A 19,751-nucleotide genomic window follows, 5' to 3' on the forward strand; every position below is an offset into this window, starting at 1 on the left:
TCCCATGAGCACTGATTCACCAATGCAGAAAGAGGGTTTTATTTACAAGCGTCACTTTATTTCACGCACCAGCAGCGCAGTGTGGCTGCCCATATTTACAAGGCCACGTAAAGCCACCCTGCGTGGCTTTTCATGGCCTTGTAAACATGGCCCCTTTTCACGCATCACTTTGCATGAAAGGGGCGTGCCATGGGTGTTGCTGTGGGTGTTTCGAAGTAACATCCATGGAACCTGACACATTCACAGATTTACAAGGTTTCATAAACCGGACAATGAGTCAGATTCCTCCTCTCCCCAGGTGAGGCGTAAGGGAGGCGCAACGAGGAGAAATACCTTTATTTCTTCTCGTTTTTGCTACTTCTCTGTGTGCTGCATTCTGCAGCATGCATAGAAAGAAGAAAACAGCTCTCCACCCTTTTCCTTTTAAAAAACAATCCTGCCTACAACTCAGACACCCTGGCACCATGGCGCAAGGGTGCCTGCGTTGGTACATGGCAGCCCATTGTGCCTAGCTTGGTGGAAATGGACAGGAATGCCCCATATCTTGTAGATACGGCACATGCCTGCTCTTTTGGTGAACAGCAGCGCAGCAGGAAAGCTTTCTACGCTGCCGTGCGTCAATATATTGTAAATGAGGCGCAGAGTGTGTAAAAGATTATCCCTGTAGTACTACTTCCCTTACGCATAAATGTTTTCGTAAACCAGGCCCAAGTTTTTTGTAAAGTGCCCTTACACCAGATCTCCTCCCACACATTCCGACCTCTTACAATACAGGACCACAGAGGATGGAAAAGCTTGCGTGGCCGAATGTCTCTGAAATTAACAATGAGCCCTAAATGTATTTGTACAACGGGCTGCATCAGCACTTCAATATTATTCATATAAATAAAATCCATATTTGTAAAGCACAAACTACTCACCCTTATGGGTCTCAAGGCGCTAGGGGCCGTTGTGGAAATTAAGTGAGCTATTGCCCAGAGTCACATGGTGCTGAGCTGAGCTGCCACCAGAGCCAGGGATTGAACCGTGGACCCTGTGCTCCGAAGTCAGCTGCTCTGGCTGCTGCACCACACCTCTCCACCAAGTGTTAGATGGAATACAGTAGGTACAGTTCAAACCCACGTGCAGAGGGTGCGAGAGTCTCACGCTCACAATGTATAATCCAAGCAGAGCACTAAATTTAAACAAAATTACGAGAAAGGTATAGTAGCATCCTCTGAGGGTGTGCTGGGTGGTTCTGGACTATCGCTTAGAGAATGTGCTCCCAAATTATACAAGCGGGGGGGTTCAGTAAGTTAAGCACTTGCTGTTGGCATCTCATTTGATCTGCAGCCCACAAATTGGATTCATAGCAAGGCCAACTCAGCCTTCCATCCTTCCCAGTTTAATAAATTAAGTAAACAATAAATGGAGTAAACGTAATACTTGGTAATACAGAACCTAGAAAGAGAAAAATGTTGGTATGATGTGCTATAGAAAAAGAAGTAGATGATTTTTTTTATATACTGTTGCTGCCACAGTGCTGGTTCTTGGCACCATCTCACAAGTGAATCTTAATCATTTTCTCCACTGGAAAACATGAAAAGGCACAGTCAGTCAAACAGGTGTTTTTAAGAGTAATTCGGAAGGTTACTGACAATCCCTTGCAATAGATGCATTATCCAGTGCGGCGTTTTAACAGACATGCAATGATGTGTAGATTCAACGAGGCATCTTTGTCCCTTCCAGATGCAACCTGGCCTCGCTGCTGACCATCGCCCTGCATGGGAAGCTGGAGTACTACACCAGCATCATGAAGGATCTCCTGGTGGACCTCATCGATGCCTCGGCGTCCAAGAACCCCAAGCTGATGCTGCGGAGGACCGAGTCTGTGGTGGAGAAGATGCTCACCAACTGGATGTCCATCTGCATGTACAGCTGCCTCAAGGTAAGTTGACCCCTTCCCGGCATCCTGCCCCAGCTGGGCATCAGTGGTCCAGATGTTCTTCCGGCAAATAAGTCCCTAAAGTGTACTAAAATAGCATTACAAGACTGTTGATATGGATTTCTTTCAAATAATAAGGATACAACACACAGGAGAGTAGATCTTTTTATTTTGATTTTCATCACTCAGCGCTGTTGCATACCTGACAGTCTCCTTCTGGTGGAGGACAGCATAGCACCTGGAGAACCAGATAATAAGGTGTTAAGACCCAATGATGATGCTATCCACCTAACCACACTAGCGGAGAACCAAGATATACGCATAATGTGCTAGTGTGGTTGAGGGTCTCCATCACAATTTTTTGAGACTCTGGAAAACGATGTGATTCATTCGTATTGATTTTAAGCATGTTAACCCGGGAAGCCAAATCTGCTTCTCCCTTCCTCTCCTGTGTTCTTTGGACTCTCTTGGTCAGGGCCAGAGCACAGTAGCTGGAACCAGGTGTGTGATTTACAGAGGATCTAGAGGTGAAGGTCAATGCATCTTAGGTGTGAGGGGCATGGGTGACCCTACAGAGGCCAGGGCTGAAGTACAAGGCAAGAGTGGCATCGTTAATAATGCTTACATTTTGTGGTTCATTGTTCAGGGATAATAAGGCTGATTGCTTGACCCTGAAGAAGGCTCCTGGAGAATTAAATATTGGAGTTGAAACATGTTCTTCATTAAACAGCCTATGGGGTATGCTGTTAAACTTAAACAATATCCTGCTATAATCATCTTTCTACTTACCACATTTCAGCAAAGCGGATCTTTATTATGTGTACAGTCATGTGCTTAGTTTAATAACTGCTCCTTTAAGATAAATAGTAATCCCACTTAACACTTGTAATAAATATTATTATTATTTAATGTATTTATAGAGTGCATGGCTGACCAGAGGGCTTCCCAGCGCTAACACAGAAAGGTTAGAGAGGGCACCAACAGATGATTAAAAGGGACAGGTCGAAGGACCTCAAGGGAGGTGGTCATTCTGACTCCAAGGGAAAGCAAATTCCAGAGTTTGGCACCTTGGTATTTGAAAGAATGGCCTCATCGCCTCCCCAATTTCACCCGAGGGATGGCCACGAGGCCAAGCTGTATCAGTGTAACATGCGCTAAGGGTCGTATGGGGTAAGCAGACTGTTTATGTCATAAGGAGGCTTCTGAGCCAAAGCTTTATACATAAAACACAGTTTTTTTAACTGGACCCGTTTCTCAGTGGTCAGCCAGTGAAGCTCACACGGATGGCAGGAAACTGGAACACGCCGAGGAACATGGCAAAGAAGTCTCGCGGCGGCGGACTGCACAATTTGCAGTCCATTCAAAAGGGACTTTGAAGTTCCCAGATACACCACATTTCCATAGTCCAGACACAAAGTTATTAAAGCATGCATCACTGTTCTTTCAGCAGAAGCAGGGAGAAGCCCCAGGATTTTACGCAGGTGTTTAAGAAGCCCAAAACACGTGCCAGACACTTTATTGATCTGGGAATCCATCCTAAGTTTGCTGTCCAAGCAGAAGCACGGATCTTTTACAACCTGCTTAAGGGTGGGACTGGACCTAAAATATCCGACCAGTCCGATGGTCCCCAGAGCTGAGGTTGATTACCCACCACCAGAACCTCGGTTTTATTGCCATTCAGCTGGAAAGAATTGTCTTTCATGCAAAAGACCTCTCTTAGGCATGGCCTCAGCTCAGGACCTCTTATGTCCTCTGTAGAAGACAAAAGAAAGCATAATGTGGGTGTCGTCAGCAAAGGAACTTAGAGTAATACTGAAAGGTTCCACAATGTCCGTGAGGGGTCGAACATTAGCATTGAAGAGCGTAGGACTCAGGAACGATCCCAAAAGCATCTTGGGAAATGAGAACGAAAAGGAGATGGAGGTCACTTGAAAAGTATGATCCTGCAAAAAAAGAGCGGGATCATTGAAGGGCCAGGCCCCTGATACCACACTCGGCCAACCGGTGGAGAAGGATGGCGGGGACACGGTGTCAAAGGCTCTACTGAGGTCCAGAAGAATCAGCGCAGATGTGCCTCCAGAGTCAAGTGTCACTCTAAGATGTTGAGAGACTCCTTGCAAAGCTGTCTCCGTACTATGGCCAATAATGCGTACTCACAGATATGTATTTCATAGCATTACTAATCAGAAGTGACTGTGGTCATTACTACATATCAGAGGTTTAGATTATGGTGGGCCTGAAGCGAAGCGGGATTAAGAAACACATACAACTCCTTTCTAGCATGCCATCTAGTGGCATACTGTCTATAAAACTGCACTGGGTTGTCTCCAAGTGCAGTAAAGTGATCCCGCCTTGTCCACTTGACTTCACTGAGAAGTCCACACTGAAGTAAAGAACCCTTCTCTCTCTAGTTTTTCTTGGCACACTACCCTCTGCTCCAGGTGGCACATCAGACATCCATTCGCCGTGCTCGCCTCTGACCAACCACAGGGCGCCGAGAGAAGAAGTAAAACAAAGACCTTCTGGGCAGCCAGACCTGTGCAGAACTTCTCAAAATGCAAATCCAAACATGCCAAGCTTCAAAGAGGGATTTTAATGAATTGAGTGTAACACACTCCTCCATCTCTCATCTCACTCCTCTATCTGTACTCCCACCTTCCTCTTGTTACTGTCTCTAATAAATCTCTTTCCTTCTCTGTTCTTAAAGACCTTTCCCTCCTACATAGCTGTGCCCAGCGACCCACTGCATGGGCGGTCTGCCAGGACATTCTTAGCATAGTTAGTAACTATAGGTAATGGGTGCATGTCCCAGGTCACAGACACTTACTTATTACTCAAGGATGCCTCAACATGCCATCCTGTTAACTCTCCTAGAAGAGTGAAGTCATATGTTTGGAAGGGTAGTGGCATTAATGGACGAGGGCCATGGGGGATGATAGTCCATCAACGAAAATGCCCATGAACTATTTAGGAGGATGTTGCAGGTTTGCTCGAAGGCCTTTTCTATTGAGGTCAATAGAAGTGAGCCATCATTTACATGCTTGCTAGGATGTGATCCCATTACAGTTAATGGAAGTGAGACAATATGTGCAAGTTGGCTAGGGAAGTGACCGCACTGAAGTCAGTGGAAGAGAGATATATATATATATATTTTTTTTCCGGTTCAAGATCAGCTTTTATTTTTTGCCAGGTCTCAGACCCCGAGGGATTCAGTCAACTTAAAGCCCTCCTTACAGAACACATGTAAATTTCTGCTGTGGGCGGTCAACTCACTGAGCTAACGTAGTACCTCCATCCAGCTATCAGGTGGTTCAGAGGGAAGTTTTAAGCAACAAGGTTAAAATTAAAGTAGTGTCTGGTTCATAATGAACTAAAAATGAAGTCATTTGAAAACATCTGGCTCCATTCTCCACATTTAGAGCTGTGTATTACCCCTTGTACCATTCAAATGAAATCCATCTTGAATTGTTTGCGCTTGTGCAACACAAGAACAGGCTCTCATGCGTAATGCAAAGCAGCTCGTCCCCTTCGAAATGTGATCACACAACAATTTGCAACTAAATTTGAATGATGAGAGGAGATTTTTAGGTCTAGGCTATCAGCCAGATGTCTGGCTCAAGCTACTTATTCTGGGTTTATCTTGAACTTACAGGGGCTTACATCCTCCCATTCCTTACGATTGGTGGACTTTATTTTCAGTCATTTTCTTGCTTCCTATTGAATGGTTTTCCTTTTCCCAGCTCACTTTTAGGGTTCTGTTTTTTTTCTTTTTTCTAAGGACTCCATGAGATTGCATGTGTTTTCCAGCTCACCCTGGTTTTCTTCTCTCCTGACTGCCAAACACCTGCCAGCTGCATTCCGTGTTGCTGCCGCTCTCATTTTGCAAGCTCACTCTCGTGTGCTTCTTCCCAGCCATTCTCCCTCCCCGCACTTTGAGTTGCTCTCTAGCCTGTGTGCTTCTCCCAGGGCCCGACTTGTCTATACAGCAATTTGGCAGTGCTGGGCTTATTCTCTGTCCCATTCCAACAAAAGTGCAGCTCCTCTAGCTGACTTGGACTCTGCTCGGGGACCAGCTACTCCAGCTGACCTGAACTCTACCACTAAGCTAGGAGTAGCTACTCCTTCAGACCGGGACTCTACCAATGCATGCGGGAACCAGCTAATCCCGTTGGTCTTGGCTCTGCCACTGAGCTACGGGAGCAGCTACTCCAGCTGACCTGGACTCTACCACTGAGCTAGGGGAGTAGCTACTCCTGCAGACCAGGACTCTACCACTAAGCTAGGAGAGTAGCTACTCCTGCAGACCGGGACTCTACCACTGTGTGCGGGAACCATCTAATCCCGTTGGTCTTGGCTCTGCCACTGAGCTGTGGGGAGCAGCTACACCAGCTGAACTGGACTTTACCACTGAGCTAGGTGCCCAGCTACTCCAGCCTTGACTTTACCACTGAGCTAGGGGTGCAGCTACTCCAGCAGCTATGGACTCTACCACTGAGCTGGGGGGAGGGGGGGGGCATCTGGTGCAGCTGACCTGGACTCCACCACTGAGTTAGAGCAGCTATTCCCACTCTACCACTGGACTCGGGAACCAGCTACTCCAGCAGCCATGGGCTCTACCACTGAGCTAGGGGAGCAGCTACCCCCACTGACCAGGACTCTACCACTGCACGCAGGGACCAGCTACTCCCGTTGGTCTTGGCTTTACCACTGAGCAAAGGGAGAAGCTACTCCAGCAGCCATGGACTCTACCACTGAGCTGGGGGGGAGGGGCATCAGGTGCAGCTGACCTGGACTCCACCACTGAGTTAGAGCAAATACTCCCACTCCACCACTGGACTCGAGGACCAGCTACTCCAGCAGCCATGGACTCTACCACTGAGCTAAGGGAACAGCTATTCCCGTTGACCAGGACTCTACCACTGGGCGCAGGCACCAGCTACTCCCGTTGGTCTTGACTGTACCACTGAGTTAGAGGAGCAGCTACATGGACTCTAACAACAGAGGCAAAGGCAGGAGAAAGAAGAAGCTGTAGGGTGAGCGTGGTTACAGTGGGCCTACTCAGTGCTTTGTATTATGGCGCCGGCATCCCCCTCCCCTCAGTTGCATGAACTTATTCTAGCCAGAAGGCCTCTAGCACGCGTGTGAGTCACTGCGCACAAGAGTGCATGTGACACTTTTCGTGGAGGGGCGTTTGCTCCCCACCCCCCTGGAAGGAAGCCAGAGGTCTTCCTCACAGTTCACGCTCTGTTTAATCCCCAATCCACTTCATTTGAATATCCTTTTTGAGAAACATGGGTCCAAAGCTCTCAACTTCTGACCCTTGGCAGTCATCCAATAGCTGGCTTCTCCGGCAGTGACATCAGGCCCTCGTGCCCACTGCCAGCCCTGTGACATCTCAGTGCTGGAGAGGGTCTCCAGGCAGGCGAGGAGGGTCTGTGGATGGGCCACCTCTGGGTGAAATATCATGTTTTGAGCAATAGGGCCTGGAGAAAATTGTTGACTGCAGTCCAAGGTCACACTGGTACTCAATTTAAAGAGCCTCAATTCCCCACCTTGCTAAGGCAAAGGGATGAGCCGCCCTTGCCAGGAGACAAATGTGTACATTATACATTAATGTCTGGGAAAAGGCTGTGCACCCCCAGCGCCCCTCAGGACCACAGCAGAATGAGGGGGTCCATCAAGGACCTTATTGCTATTAAACGAGTAGCCTGTTGCTCCTCCTTAAAACCCCTTTTGGTTTAAAAATGTTTTGAAGAGTTTTATCTTACTGTTGAGGGTAAGCAGACCAATGAGGTTGCTACTTACAAGCAGAGGGGTTATATAACCAATAGTACAGCCCTACCCACTCCAATCCCCCAGAGCCTCGGGGTGCTGATTCGGTTTGGTGCTGTGTTGATATTTAATTGCAGCTGCAGTCACAGGACAGGCCAGTTGTCCTCATTGTCTGCTGTTTGATCCTATGTTACATTACTGTGTTATCTGTATATCACATGTGTGCCTAGTTCTTGGTGTCTTGATGCTTTGTGCAGGCATTGGACTGTGGTTGGCATTCATCCAGCTGAGGTTCCCAACTTAGGTGTACAATGTGTTGTCTCTGCGTGGTCATTTACAGTGAGAATTCAGGTCTTGGGGCCCTCCAACTACTCTGTTAGCCAAGGCAGTGCTGCAGTGTAGGGGCTATGGATCGTGTGTCCTTTCAAATGACCTATGTGGTTGGATGGCAGTCGTTCTACTGCAGTGTGCGTGGATCTTCTGTTTCATATCTGGGGGTTGTTGTTTTTTTTTCTGCTTCTGATAGAAACATGCCACCCTGGGTTCTTTGTTTATCTCCTTATAGTTTGACCAGGTTGGTGGAACATCTGTTTCTTACCCGGAGTTTATGTTTTCTGATTTGCTTCTGATAGAAACATGCCACCCTGGGTTCATGGTTTGTCTCCTTATAGTTGGATCAGGTTTGTGGATCTTCTGTTTCTTATCTGGGGTTTATTGTTTTTGATCTGGTTCTGATAGAAACATGCCACCCTGGGTTCTTGGTTTATCTCCTTATAGTTGGAAGAAGGTTTGTGGATCCTCTGTTTCTTATCTGGGGCTTATTGTTATTTTTATCTGCTTCTGATAGAAACATACCGCCCTGGGTTCTTTGTTTATCTCCTTATAGTTTGACCAGGTTGGTGGATCAACTGTTTCTTACCCGGAGTTTATGTTTTCTGATTTGCTTCTGATAGAAACATGCCACCCTGGGTTCTTTGTTTATCTCCTTATAGTTTGACCAGGTTGGTGGATCAACTGTTTCTTACCCGGAGTTTATGTTTTCTGATTTGCTTCTGATAGAAACATGCCACCCTGGGTTCTTGGTTTATCTCCTTATAGTTGGATCAGGTTTGTGGATCTTCTGTTTCTTATCTGGGGGTTATTGTTTTTTTAATCTGCTTCTGATAGAAACATGCCACCCTGGGTTCATGGTTATCTCTTTATAGTTGAAAAAAGTCTGTCCCTATCTTGCACTGTTTCTGTTGCTTTTTAGTACAGCCTTCCTTTGAGCCTAATATTTCTCAGCCCAATCCCACTGAGGTGTGAGAATCTGGATGCCCCTGTGTCTCCTCCCTGTGCCTGCATCTCATCTTTCTACCCCAGAGTCGTCGCTGACGTTCTTTGCCCCCGAGCTGCCCTGTTCCTTGTTCCCCCACACAGACAGAGCCAAAAGGTAGATTAAAACACGGATGATCAGAGAGGTAAACACCTGCCCAGAGATAGCTCAGCAGGGCAAGTCACAGCTCTGCTGTTGGTAACCAATGCCTCTGCTGTTAGCCAATGGTAAGGGGTAGCTCTGCTGTCTGACACATGAGGGGCAGGGCTTTAAGTAGGCCGAGTCTCACCGGTGCTGAGCACCGGCAGTTTTTTAAAGGGGGCCTCGAAACGGGTCTCTATCGGGCTCTGTTTTGTGCCCTGGCACAGGCGGTCTGTTTTTTTCCGGACCGCAGTGACAGCACGCACATCGATGTTCACGTGCTCACACTGCTCACTTCTCACTAGTGGAGGAGTTACGGCATGACGTCATGCCAGCGGAGCGTTGTTGGGGAAGGGAAATCCTTTAAACAGAGTCTTTTTCTCTCTGGATTTCACAAATCTTTTTTAAACTCAGGAGCAGCAACATCGTTGTGGTGTCACCAGGGCTTTAAGTGGAAGCTTTTTCAATATTATATACAAGCCATAGTTGCTGCTTATTTAGGTATGATGTTACTTGCTGTATCATATATCTTGGTGCAATAACAGAAACAGCAAACTACGAGTCGGGCGGCGCACAATGCTAAGCACAGATGTTTTGCTTACGCGTTTTAAGCCACACCCTTAATTACATTGGCCACGCCCCTTTGAGAGACAACCCCCCCAGTTCTTTCATCCCACTTAAAGCCCTGATGAGAGGGATACTTCTGCTTTCTACACTAAGTGACACGTCATTCAGGTGAGCAAGGGAATGATCTGTTAAGAGTGAGCGGCAGCTCAGCTGTCTCTTTCAAGCAGGGGATACTGTGCTAACTGTGGAAAGTGAGTAGTACTGTTTGTGACAGGCGTGAGACAGCTGCGCTATCTGTGCTGAGTGAGGAATAATCTTTCTCTTACACCTCCTTTCGCCCTTTGTCACTGTTTTCCTGTCTCCTCTTCCTCCTTCATTTTACCTTTTCTTTTTGTCTATTACTCAGAGTCTAAGTTTAATTATGAAAAGTAAGTCCAAGTCCCCCAAAAATGGGTCCCGGTGGCCACCACATGCAACCACCAGCACAAATTAAGCTCTCTCTTTGCATCCCCTGGTTGGCAGACGGGCCCTCCGCTGGGTGGGTGTCTGTGTGAAGTGATTGGTGGTGACGTGGTGGGATTGACACGTATTGCTTGTTAGGCTTTGCTGAATGTATGTTTGCAGTTCTTAACGAGTGGGCGTTATAAAATGGAGGTCCCAAGTGACGTCAGCTCACTGAGTCAGTCTCCGTGGACTGCGCACTGTAGCGTTGTGGGCCCTAGGCCTGCATGCAGCATAAAGGACAACACAGACACAGGGTTACTGTACATGGAACTGGCCTAGGGCACGTGCGCCTGGCCCCTTTTATTGGCAGGGTCACCTGACCAATGACGCCTGTGAGTGATGGGTGTGGGGTGAGTGTGACAGGCCAGCCCTTGGGAAAGGGGCTGGGAAACCAGGACATTGGCAAACACTAGAACGTGTCCAGCAGGACACACACTATGGTTTCTGGAGAGAGTGCTGCTCTGCCCCCGCCTAGCCCAACCTTCCCCTTTTGCGGCTGCAGAATTTTCTCACACTCAGCCAAGTGAGAGCAAGTTTGGGAACCTTTCCAAAAATCCCATTGGATTCCCACATCAGTCCTTAATGAAGGCGGTGCCTGCCATGAAACCCTCTGTTTCCCCTCTGCTGCTGCTGACTCCAAAGATATGTTTTTTTAACAGACCTCAGTTTTCGCGTCCCAAAGGGGAAAAGCCAGGAAATAATATGAGGTTTTCCTAAAGGGCTCAGCTAGGCTTTATGGGAACTGCGGGAAAGGCGTTTGAGGGCCAGAGACGGTGCTTCACTAGGTGATCATAGAGACACACCCCAGTGGCTAGACAGGCCAGAGACATCTCTGGAAACTGTGGCAGGGCAGGGGGAATCCACAATCAAGGAGTGGGTTGAGTGAAGGAGCGACCATAGGATAGGTGGCGTAAATGGATGAGAGAGAGATTGGTGTGGTGAATGGAGGAATGAGAGAGAAATAGGGTGAATGGAAGAATGAGATAAAATAGGATTATTGGAGGGAAACACCAATGGGTGAATGGCCAAAAGAGCGATAGGGAATGGATGTAGGAGCAATGGATAAGAGGAGTAGAGTAATGAGATGGGTCAGTGGAGGAATAAAAGATGGCTGTGTTGGATGGGCAGACTGGTGGGTGGCTGGATGGACGGACGGACAGACTGAATGAATGTCTCTATGAATGGTTGGGTATAAAGGTGGATGAATGAGTGGATAGATTTGTGGGTGAGTGGGTCAACGTGTGGCTAGCTGGGTTGCCAACTGAGTGAATGAATGGGTGGATGGATGGAAAAAGGGCCTATTATTAACTTCCATCCTGCTTCTGATGGTTATTATTTATTTCACCTGACTTGTGGTTGTCACCTTTGTTTCTAGGAGACCGTGGGCGAGCCCTTCTTCCTGCTTTTGTGTGCTATAAAGCAACAGGTGAACAAAGGATCAATTGATGCGCTGACCGGGAAGGCCCGATACACATTGAACGAGGAATGGCTTCTAAGGGAGAACATTGAGGCCAAGCCACTGGTAAGAGACAAGGGCCAACTGCAGGCTCCACCTGGAGCAGGTTGAAGATGACTCCTTGTCTTTCCCTTGGACATGGTCCTTCTGAATGGGGTTGTATGTCAGAATATCATATACAGGAATATTGTCTGGCATAAACATGGGGTCTTAAATATCTTACAAAGAAATATTGTCTTGAAAATAAATTGTCTCCTAAATATCGTACTCAGAAACAACATTGATGTGATGTCGTAAATAGTCTTTACAGAAATATTGTTTGACATAAATATTGTATCCCAAATATCGTATACAGAAATATCATCTGACATCAATACTGTTTCCTAAATATCGTATACAGAAATATTAGCTGACATAAATATAAGGCCCTAAATATTGTTTACAAAAATATTGGCCCATTGGATGTAGATTTTCTAATATTATGTCCAGTGGTGCTCTATTTTTGTAGACTATATTTAGGGCACAATATTATGTCATACAATATTGTGACAATAATATTCTGTTGCCTAGCCTCTGAATGAAACCCATAAATCACACTGATCTATGCAGGACACATGACAAGTTATATTGTTAATAGCCACAATAATGAAGGTGGTTAAGTAATGGCGATTAGATTAAAATCCGACTCCTGAAGAAGAGATTTCAGTTTTCACCGAACTGCATGTATGTGTCGCAAAATGCTGACGTGTAGCTTACACATGCTAGACAATGTCCAGGACACAGAGACTGTAGCAAGAGTTTCAGAAAACGCATCCTGCAGCAGAGCATGTGGAGTGATGGTGAAAGTGTAAAGTATCATTTCTGTACAAGGGCCAATGTACAAATGCAAGGTGATGAAGTCCAAAGCACACAATGTATTGTCGCATTTATATATTGCTTCATACCCTGTTGTGGGATGCAAAGTGCATTTTAGGATGAGGTTTAATGTACCCATATTGTATCAACCTAAAAAGTATGGAGGAGACAGCCTAGCGTAAAAGACCCGAGTAGGAATAAAGCGATTGCCTGAAAACATTCTGGAGAAGACCTAGCATACTCTTGAGAAGGCTTAATGCACACTTTGTAGAGAGTATCTATGGTAAATGTTTTATCCAAGGTCTATATGATACATTCTGGAGATGATCCATGGTATGTATTCTAGAGAAGTAAACCAACTTTGAGCAGAAGCTTCCTGCTTCCACCTATATTTTTCAACACTTCAAAAACTCCACAAAATACATAAAGATTCAGAAGTTAAAAAAAAAAAAACTTCGTGAAGTTTTAGAGTGAAAAGTTTTGCAACTTCTCACACCCCCGCCTTCAGTCACTGACTCACTTTCACACTCGTTGGCACTCTCTCTGTTAGGCTCCTGGGCCATCCGCCTCCTTCCTACGGCCACATCTGTAAATCACTCGTAAGTGGCTGTAAGTGATTCCAGCTGCTGCTCACTGAATTATACACACAAGGCTTTGGCTGAATGTAAAGCGCAGCGGGCCAGGCAGGACCTCGAATGCTTTTTTACCCACATACAGGGCTCTCTGTTGCTCCCCGCCTATGTTTGTCAAAGTTCTGCAACTTCTGAAACAAAATATCAGTTGTGGGAGTTGAAAAAGCGGAATAAACACATTCACAAGACTAAAAACCCCTTCCCTGTGATCATTAACACTGTCTTGGCAAAAGATTTACACAATTAGTAACAGTTTAACACCTGATTACAATATTCAACAACAAAAAGGGACCAGTTAAACTTTGCAAAGGGTCTCCCCACTGCATGTCACCAAGTGGGCCACAGTATTTTAGGTCTCGCCTAGCAACACAGCGCATGCGTTGCTCGCCTTGGCGAGACCTATTGTTGTCGGTTTGGTGGGCGAAGGGGGACAGGCATGTGCACGCGTGTGGAAGACAGGAGATGTGCACGTGTAAGGCTCGTGGCGTTAGCACAACTCCTGCTCACACATATGCGTGCACATCTGTCCGGCACGGCGCGCTTACGTCAGCTCCCCCATGTGCCACCACTGACTGCAGCTCTCCCGGTGCCCTGCATGGACTGGCAGCCTGGAATGCCGCCCTGGTGAGTCTCTGTAATTGGCGCTGACCTGTCCTTGAGTTAAGTATCCATGGTGTATATTATCGTTTATTAACACAAAACAAATGTGTACAGATTGGCTTCCTTAAGTGTGTACAGAAGTGTGATGCAATCGCACGCATTTTAGAGATCTGTAAGTAAACACTGTGCCACGAAGTCCCACGCAGGAAACCATATGCCGCTGGCAGCGATCCCGCGCTGTCCATTTGCCAAGTGTGCTTTTGTGCTGTTAGCACTAAAGAGGGAAAGAGGTTTAGCCTTCTTAGTATTTCACGCTTGTAGAATTGTGAGTGCACGCTCACTGTGGTCTTTCCATGCCCCCTTTACGTCACAGAACAGAAACAGTGTCTTCTGACGTTGAGACCCTATATACTGAACATTAATGATTACTTATCCGAAGCCTGTCAATTACTCAGCCGCCAGCTCCTGTATTTCTGCTGTGTAATACTTCACTCAGTGTGTCACCAACTGCTGCTTCTGACACATCCCAGACCACGCCAGCCTGTTTTTTCTTCCTGATGTCTTTTGATCTGCAATGAATATGTTCATAACCCTCATCAACAAATAGGAAATACGAAACATTGATTTTTAAAATATCCCTACTGTTTGTTGATCGGTGTCCGATTTTTAGCGGAACCGCCATCTTGTCAGGTCAGCGGTCCATAAAGGAAATGCTGGCGCGAACGCGCGCAGCGGATGCGCACAGCGCCGAAGGCGCGCCTAAGGCAAGCCCGTCTGCGCCCGTCCGCGCTAAGGTCGCGCTCAGCGCCAGCCATGCTGTTTTGGCCGGAGGAAGGCTGGAATCTGATGGAGATAGCAGATTAGTAAAATACTCCAGCACGGAATTGCGCACGACTGGGGTGGCTGCAAAGGGTATGGGCGATTTCATATTTGAGCAGACCGCTTTCCCGGTCTCAGACTTTCTGAAGCAGGGGAGTCTTATCTGTGGGCTGCTCAATTTAAGATCGTTACCCAAGCATTGCGTGGAAATTCAGCTGCTGCTAGAACTCCAAGAATTAGACGTATTATTTATGACAAAAACATGGACCAACTCAGCGTGTGAGGTAGATCCAGGTTGGGCATGTCCACCTGGGTATAAAATCGTCCACAAACCTAGATGGAGAGGGAGAGGGGGAGGAGTTGGTGTGATTTACAAAGACTCTTGGAACTGTGTGTTACTAGATACTGATATAATTGAAGGACTTGAACTACTTGGATTTGCTATTTAAGACGTTCATGGACATATCTTAACTGGGGTCGTCTGTTACAGACCCCCGGGGGCGTTGAGTGTGCAGCAGCAGCAGTCACTGTTGGAGACCATCACCAATTTGGCTGCCACTCACGCTAGACTAGTGCTTCTGGGGTATTTTAATTTGTGGATGCATGGGTCTCTTAACTCTGGCTATAATAATGTCCTTCAGTCATGCGAAAGCCTTGGCCTTTACCAGCGGGTGGCCAAGGCAACACATAAGGACGGTCACATACTTGATCTAATCTTCTCAGGGGATAAAGTCCTTAATATCGTGGGCATTTTGCCAATGGATTGGTCTGATCATTTCTTGGTTAAATTTTTGGTGCCTAGTCCTAGCCATAATATCCAGGTAGTTAGTTCCGTGAATAATTATGTTAGCAGGGACTGGAAAGCCCTCCTAAGGAATAGAGGACTTGACCCGGTGTTTGACTTGAAAGATTGTTTCTCGCCAGCTAAGCAAGTGGAGGAGAATTATGCCTCCCTTTGCTCACAGATTTCCTCTGTATTAGACTCTACTGCCCCACTAAAAGATCATAAGAGAGGGGGCAGACCTTCGGCCCCCTGGTTTAATGACAAACTAAAAAAACTGAAACTCGATTGTAAACAGGCGGAGAGGAAGTGGAGAAGGGGATATGATGATAAGGAAAAAATTAGTTGGAAAAGTTTGATGGTGTGCTATAAGAAAGAAATAAATCTGGCCAAAGCAGACTATTATTCCAGTACTATACTGAAGGCTCATAATAGGCTGAGGTGCATTTTAAAAATATTGAACACCTTAACTAGTCCCGACTGTACTAAGAATCAGACACCCCCCTCACAAGAGCTATGCAATAGTTTGGCAAATTTCTTTCTTGACAAAATTAAAACTATTATTGCGGATCTGGGTGAGGATTCTCGGCATCCTGAGGTAGTAAGTCCAGAGTGTAACTGTCCTGGTGGCTGCTCTTTGGGTCGTTATGAAATCATACCTACAGGCTCGGAGAGCCAGCCCTTTGTTAAGCCAACTGAGTTTGCGACCCTCTCAGCAAAAGATTTTGGCAAAGTGGCTCTAGGGATCTTGTCGGGCTCACCTTTGGACCCCCTGCCACAGAGATTCTGGAAGGAATTTGAAGCAGAGCTGTTTCCCACACATTGGCTGATCTGTAATCAGTCTCTTCTCAGGGGTGTGGTTCCGCCTCAGTGGAAACAGGCACTGGTGACTCCTCTGTTGAAGAAGTCCACTCTGGACCCTGCCAGTCCCAATAATTATAGACGTATCTCTCTCTTGCCTATTCCGGCCAAAATTGTAGAAAGAGGGGTTGGGAACTATCTCTCAAAACATCTTGAGAAAAATAAAATCTTAGAGGAAGTAAAATTGGCTTTCGGCCAGCGCATGGCACTGAGACAGCTCTGGTGACCGTGATGGACGAGCTTCGGATGCGGGCAGACAAAGGGCAGGCAGCAGCTCTTATTCTTCTTGACCTGTCTGCCGCATTAGATACGGTCAACCATGCCATCTTGCTGAGGAGGCTGAGGGAGGTTACGGTGACTGGCCTTGCTCTGAGTTGGTTTCAAGCAGTGGCCCTGCCTCCTTACCGATCCCCCTTTACTAAGATCACACATGGGGTACCCCAGGGCTCTGCAATTAGCCCGATTCTTTTCAATATTTATATGTTACCCCTGATTGCGGTCATTAGGGCGCATAATAATAATGCAGTAAATTATGCCGATGACACGCAATTGATTCTCTCCTTAGAGGGAGATGAATCGACCTCTTTGGAAGCGTTTCATAGCTGCCTGCGGGCTATGGCTCACTGGTTGAGAGGAAACTCCTTGCAATTTAATGCTGGAAAGACCGAGGTCCTTTATTTTTCTGTAGGGAAGGTTCCTTCGGTGCTGCCTGTAAACTTTTGGCCTTTAGATCTACCCACCGTTCTACAACCAGTGGAGAAGGTTCGGAACCTGGGCGTTATGTTTAATAACAAGTTAACGTTGGAAGCTCAGGTTAACCAATTAGTGGGAAGCTGTTTCGCCATTATACGAACTTTGCGAAAGATCCTTCCGTTAATGCCTTCCCAGGCACGAGCGCTAGTAGTACAAAGTACTATATTAAGCAGATTAGACTACTGTAATGCGTTGCTACTTGGGTGCCTGAAATATCTTTTAGCTAGACTGCAGCGGATTCAGTCTACAGCGGCCAAGCTAGTACTAGGCTGGCCTAGAGATGCCTCATCTTCACTGGCCATGTCGGAGTTGCACTGGCTCCCAATTAGACAGAGAATCCAGTTTAAATCTCTCTGCTTGGTGTTCAAGGCCTTGCATGAGATCGGGCCCGTCTCCATGCAGAGAAAGTTTGAATGGTACACTCCAGGGAGATGCCTGCGCTCTGCATCAGCCAGATTGGTGAAAATACCTAGAGTTAAGAAGGTTAGATCAGGCGGTAGAGCCTTCGGTGTATCAGCTGCAAGACTATGGAACGCACTTCCGCTGGAACTGAGACAAGTCAGGGATCTTTTCCTTTTCAGGAAGAGATTAAAAACCTGGCTATTTCCCAGTGTCTAAGATGTTGTCTGCTCCTAGGTGGTCTACCCACAATATGTGCACTCGTGTTTGTTTAGCGCCAGGATGCCTGCAAGGTGATAGTGCGCTCTATAAGTGTTATAAATAAATAAATAAAACCAGCAAGGCTATCTCGAATCCAGTGGCAAAGTGAGCAAGGAACCCACGTCTGGGCATATCCTGCCAACTTAGGGTGAGCAAAGCGATACCAAAGGGGATGATGGGATGTATGCTGTTTCTGTGTATATTGACCCAAGTTCTGTCAAGTTACCCAATCTGGTAGTAAGTGGATTTCTTTTAAAAGATGTTGTAATTGTTTTTAGTTTTCAGAATGTTTAGTTTTTTGGCAAGTGTTTTTTTTCCGTCTGGCCGGTGTCACTTCCACCCTTTGAAATAACAAACACGTCCTGCTTCCTTCTTTTCTAAGCACACTGCAGGCTCATCTTGTTAGCGCTACATATATAATTGCAATTACAATTACAGTTCACCAAATCCAGCCACAACACTCAAAACAAATATACAAGGGTAAAAGACATTGCCATTTACAACGCTAATAGCTCTAACTCTCGCAAATGCGAGACCTATTGCATTGCAAATGCTTGTTTAATTAACTTTTGATCGAGTTGAACTAGAAACAATGTTTTATTGAAAACTTTGAATCATGCAAAAGATGGTATATTATGTGGGAAGTGCGGTAAATCCATAATTAAACAGAAATAGAGATGGCTGCAGAATCATATAAATGCCGAAAAGCACTTTGACGCCTTGTCAGGGGTCTTACTACTATGATCTCCCAAATAACACCTTCTAGACTCTTCCCTCTTCAATCACTCCACCATCCTATTCGATTCAACTAACAGACTCACATGTTCACTGCTCAAATTAACACATAGTTCCCTATACTAACCCACCACTAATCCTTTTTGGGTTCCGGAGTAGGGTGCTACTCGCCGAAAAGCACTTAGACGCCTCATTAGGGTAGTAAGTGCTATATAGATACAATTGCAATCCCTGTGGCCCTGCCTTTTGGCAAATCTGTAGGGTATTTTTCAGGCCGGTGCTTCTGTGATAGGACTGACGCTGAGTCGGGCACATGTCAGTCTTTGTGGCGGTGCCTGTCAAAAAACAAGCAGGGCTAGGGCACAGTTACATGTAAGGTACAACGCAATTGACTGCGCCCCAGCCCCGCCTGCCTTTTAACGGGACTCCCTTGCTGTGAATTCTCCAGTTGTAAAGGCTATTCCATTTCAGTTTTCACGTACTGCCCGCAGATATATTGATGTTTATGTTCACTGGAGACTACACATCTTTAAAAGTGTTAACTGATGTATGGCAGAGATATTGGTTCTAAGGTGAAATTAATGGAGAATAGCTTTGGAAAACAATGGAAGAGTTTGGAAAATATGTTGCGCAATGGCATACATATATAATCCTGTTTGAAGCTGATCTGTCTGGCATAGCTGGCAGCTCTTTCCTTCTTATAAAACCAGCTTTCAGCCATTACTAGTAACGTATCTAAGCATGCTGGGACTTGTAGTTTCACTTTTCTCAGATATAGGCCTAGAGAGGCCAGCATGCTTAGTTAAGTTGGCTAAGCTATTAGGATAGGTTGAAAGTTATTGTCATGTAATGGGGCATGTTGTTTGCTGGGGTGTGATGCAGCATATATGTTTTGAGAATGTTGCAGCTAAGACGGGTTTATACCATGACGTTCAGGGTAGTGAAACGAAAATTTGTAGTTTGAAATACAGCAAAACGTAACACCTTAGGCTAGGTTGGATAGGTGGAAGGACATAAGGAGTGGGTCAGTGTATAGCATCCTTATCAGGATACGTAACAGCTCAAACTGCAAAGCACCTCTCCTTGGCCGTATCTGCTTGACCAATGGTGTATAAGGGAAATGTTTGTGACTCTTGAAACTCTTTCCTCTCTGTTCTCACTCCTGGCCTCTTCTCCTCCTCCCAGAATCTGAACGTGTCCTTCCAAGGCTGCAGCATGGACTCGCTCATTGTGCGGGTGATGGATATGGACTCAATCAGCCAGATGAAGGAGAAGATCCTGGAGGCCTTCTGCAAGAACCTGCCATTCTCTCAGTGGCCCAAAGTGGAGGACGTGGAGCTGGGTGAGTGGTCCAAGGATCCTCAAGTGGTCTCTCA

At 46.3% G+C, this 19,751-nt stretch overlaps 1 protein-coding gene across 2 annotated transcripts in view; it reads left to right on the forward strand.

The window, feature by feature from the left end:
- Positions 1–19,751, forward strand: part of PLXND1 (plexin D1) — a 316,145-nt gene that overhangs the window by 245,256 nt on the left and 51,138 nt on the right. For both annotated transcript variants that reach the window (XM_085624462.1, XM_085624461.1), the window contains exons 25-27: positions 1,729–1,927; positions 11,599–11,745; positions 19,561–19,717. In XM_085624462.1, coding sequence (XP_085480588.1) covers positions 1,729–1,927; positions 11,599–11,745; positions 19,561–19,717 — 503 coding nt within the window. The remainder of the gene's footprint in view (positions 1–1,728; positions 1,928–11,598; positions 11,746–19,560; positions 19,718–19,751) is intronic.

This window comes from Triturus cristatus, chromosome 9, assembly GCF_964204655.1.
Source record: "Triturus cristatus chromosome 9, aTriCri1.1, whole genome shotgun sequence".
Classification (NCBI taxonomy): Eukaryota; Metazoa; Chordata; class Amphibia; order Caudata; family Salamandridae; genus Triturus; species Triturus cristatus.